At 42.6% G+C, this 3,525-nt stretch overlaps 1 protein-coding gene across 1 annotated transcript; it reads left to right on the plus strand.

The window, feature by feature from the left end:
- Positions 1-1,424: 1,424 nt before the first annotated feature.
- Positions 1,425-2,828, plus strand: LOC306870789 (paraneoplastic antigen Ma1 homolog; the record flags this gene model as incomplete). Its single annotated transcript, XM_079418203.1, has 1 exon — positions 1,425-2,828. One exon carries the CDS (start codon positions 1,425-1,427, stop codon positions 2,826-2,828), a length of 1,404 nt encoding a protein of 467 aa, XP_079274329.1.
- Positions 2,829-3,525: the final 697 nt, after the last annotated feature.

Raw genomic sequence — 3,525 nt, forward strand, 5'->3', positions numbered from 1 at the left:
GGGTCTTTTAATTTAATTTTTTTTGTTTGTTTGTTATTGTTCGATCTAAAATTCATATTTGGTGTTCTAAAATTAAAATGGTTTAAAATTGATGTGGACTTTCAAATCAGAGTTTTATTTTAATGAAAAAAATAAAACAAAGGAATGTTACTGATCATCCAATGAGGTGTTTAGAGAATAACCCCGAGAGTTGAAGGGGCGGGTCAAGGAAGAGGAAAGGGGGTGATGCAATTGAGAAAAAAAGACGATACTCGTCTCTTTAATTTCTTTTATCCAAGAATTTAAGATACCCTGTGTGTTTTTGTTCCAACTAAGGACTTATAGTCATGTGTATTTTAGCATCTAAGGACTGACGGACATTTTGTAGTGTTAGCAGTCCAGTGAGAGCGACGTGCGACGGAACGCACGAAGATGGGGCGATTGACTGGGAGAGACTGAGGTTTGTTCCGCGGCTGCAGATCGGGCCTGGTTGCATCACAGACGGAGGATTCGCGAGAACATTCGCGAGTGCTCATTCACGAGAGGACGTCAGTGACGATCGGATTTGCTAATCATTTGATTGTGGTTGCTGAACTGGTATTTTGTGAACTTCTCTATTTCCCTGGATTTCGTGAGTACTCATAAGTGTTCTACATTCACGTGAGCTCCAACACTGCGCGCCAACGAGACTTAAATCCCAGCTGGGTAAAACTTTATTTTGGGAATTTTGACTATACTATTCTTTTGTGAATTTTTGTTTACTCTGATTATCCGTTTGAACTAAGTTTGGTTGTGTTTCCAATGTGTGAATTGTGTCATAAAGTGCCCTAAAGTAATTCAACTACAGAAAAAAGGGTAACAAAACAAAGGAGTCCACGTTTAATAAATGTAAAGGTTTGTTGACAATCTTTTTGTCTTGTGATCTTCCTGTGAAGAAAGATTTAATGATTGGTTGTTTGGTGTACAGTTGAGAAATTTAAGTGAGATTGGAAATTTACATTATGCAATAGAAACACAGCATACAGGCACTTCCACACTCTGTTTAATTGTAAGCACTTCATACTGATATCTGAGACCCTGGGTTGTATTTTAAGGTCTGTCATTACTAAAATGTAAACAGCTAGTGACAATTAATAGATGTAACTCTCACCCAAAATTTTATTTCTGGTTTTATGAAAACTTCCCCTAGACATCCTTAGCATTTGAGCCATTCAGCAGGAGAGGGCTACATTTGTGGGGGCTCGTCCTCGATTGTTTCAGATTATTCAGATTGTATTTTCAGAAGCTGTGAATTTCTGTGGAAAGAAAATTGGAAGTGATTTAAGTGTGTACAGTAATTCTTTGATAATTCTGTCTAGAGAATTTTAATGTTTAACAGCTATTAATTTTTTTTTCCTTCTCTCTTTTCTTTGCACACGTACTAGCTGGTTACGCAAGGAGGTAAAATGGAGGTTAGTGAGATTGTTGCATGGTGCAGAGAGCAAGATGTTGAGCTGGGCAGAGTACTTATTCTGAGAAATGTGCCTACAGACTGTGAAGACAGAGTAGTCTATAATGAGCTGGACGCTGTTCTGGGGATTGGGAAATGCAAAGTGCTTGATCGTCGCTCTGATAAAACTAAGAAATGTCAGTTTGTTTTGACTGAAGTAGCTGGTAACATTTCCCAGATGTCTATTCCTGCAGAAATTGGAGGACCTGAAGTGGGTCCCTGGTACACACAGGTTGTTCGTGTTGCAGCTGAAACTCCTAAGCAGAGTAGGGAAGAAGAGTTCCAGACTAAGTTGATCTCTTTTCTCCAAAAAGAGGGGAAATCATTAGCTGACATCCCAAGTTTTGTTTCCCCTGCGCCTGACCTCAACACTAAGCTCGTTGATGCCATAAACTCCCTTGTCCAAACGTGTCATGTGGCTTCATCTGAGGAGAGAGTTGGATATAGAAAGCTGCGTCCTTTCTCCGGGTTCATACCAACTCCTCCTGGGGAAGACGAGTATGAGGTCTGGGTGGAGCAGACTACCCACATTCTGGAGGAATGGCAGTGTTCTGATAATGTCAAGAAGCAGAGACTAGTAGAGTGTCTCAGAGGTCCTGCAGCAGATATTGTTAGGTTTGAAAAGACCGGAAACCCATCAGCAACATTCAGTGACTATTTTAGTGTGCTAGAGTCGGCGTTTGGGACTACTGATGATGCTGCAGATTTGATGCTAAAGTTTCGGAGCACTTACCAGAATGAGGGAGAGAAGCTCTCAACCTACATACTAAGGCTGGACAGGATGCTGCACAGTATGCTGAGGAAAAAGGGCATAGAGTATTCTGCCCTGAATCATCTTCGAATGCAGCAGATAGTCAGAGGTGCCCTTTCAAGTGACCTGGTGGCTATGCGTTTGAGGATGACCCATAAGCTGTGTGCTCCTCCTTCTTTCAATGAGTTAATGAAGGAGGTGAGAGAAGAAGAAAATATGGTGAACAGTAGGAGTTTGTTACAGCCTAATGTAGCCATGACTGCAGTGTCCTCTGCCAAGAAGGAGTCATCTGCTAACACTAATCGTGACGACTCAGAAGTAGAGAAGCTGAAAAGAGAGATTAGGGGGCTGAAAAATGAGGTGTCACGCTTGTCAGCTGCAGCCAAAGAACCTGTAACCCATGATTGTCCTGCTATGCACAGTCTAGCTGCAACTGCAGAGAGTAAAACACCAACCAGACCAGTGAACAAAGCTAATGTCTTCTGCTACAGATGTGGAGAAGATGGGCATCTAAAGCGCGACTGTACAAATGAAGAAAATCTCAGGAAAGTAAACCAGCGACTCATCAGAATGAGACAGTCATCGGGAAACTTCTCCGGGGCTCAGTAGAGGAACGGCCTGAAGCTCCGGGAAAGACACGTTCCACAAAGTGCAAAAGAGTTAAAGTTGAGCCAGCAGTTCTTCTGAGCGAGTTAGTGGGACCTAGCTCTGTTCTTCCTATCCAGGTGGAAGGGATCTATGCAAAGGCTTTGCTGGATAGTGGATCGCAAGTCACTCTGTTGTACAGATCTTTCTATGAGAAATACCTAAAGCATCTGCCATTGATACCAATAGAGAATTTGGAGATATGGGGATTGAGCATGGAGCGGTACCCATACGATGGCTGTTTGACTCTAAGGCTGGAGTTTCCAGGATCTGTGGCAGGAGTGGCAGGATCCATAGATGCACTTGTGCTGGTCTGTCCCGATCCTGTAATGAAAGGAGATGTCAACATTCTGGTAGGAACCAATACATCTGTGGTGAAAAAGCTGGTTGAGTTGTGCAAAGAGAAGGTGGGAGATGATTTTCTTCATACATTGACTGTCCATCCTGATATCAGAAATGCTTATGAACGAGTCATTGCAGTTGAAAAGTGTAACGATGATGACAGAAGGGGGACTGTCTGGTATCTTCACCCTAAGCCATTGAAACTGCCTCCAGGGGAGAGTGCTAGGGTTTATGGAGTTCTGAAATGCCCTGCTGCTTTTTCTGATAAGACCCTGTTAGTGGATAAGGCGGAGGAATCTTGGTTTCCTGAGGAACTGCT

The sequence above is a fragment of the Barbus barbus genome (genome assembly GCF_936440315.1).
Source record: "Barbus barbus genome assembly, chromosome: 6".
Classification (NCBI taxonomy): domain Eukaryota; kingdom Metazoa; phylum Chordata; class Actinopteri; order Cypriniformes; family Cyprinidae; genus Barbus; species Barbus barbus.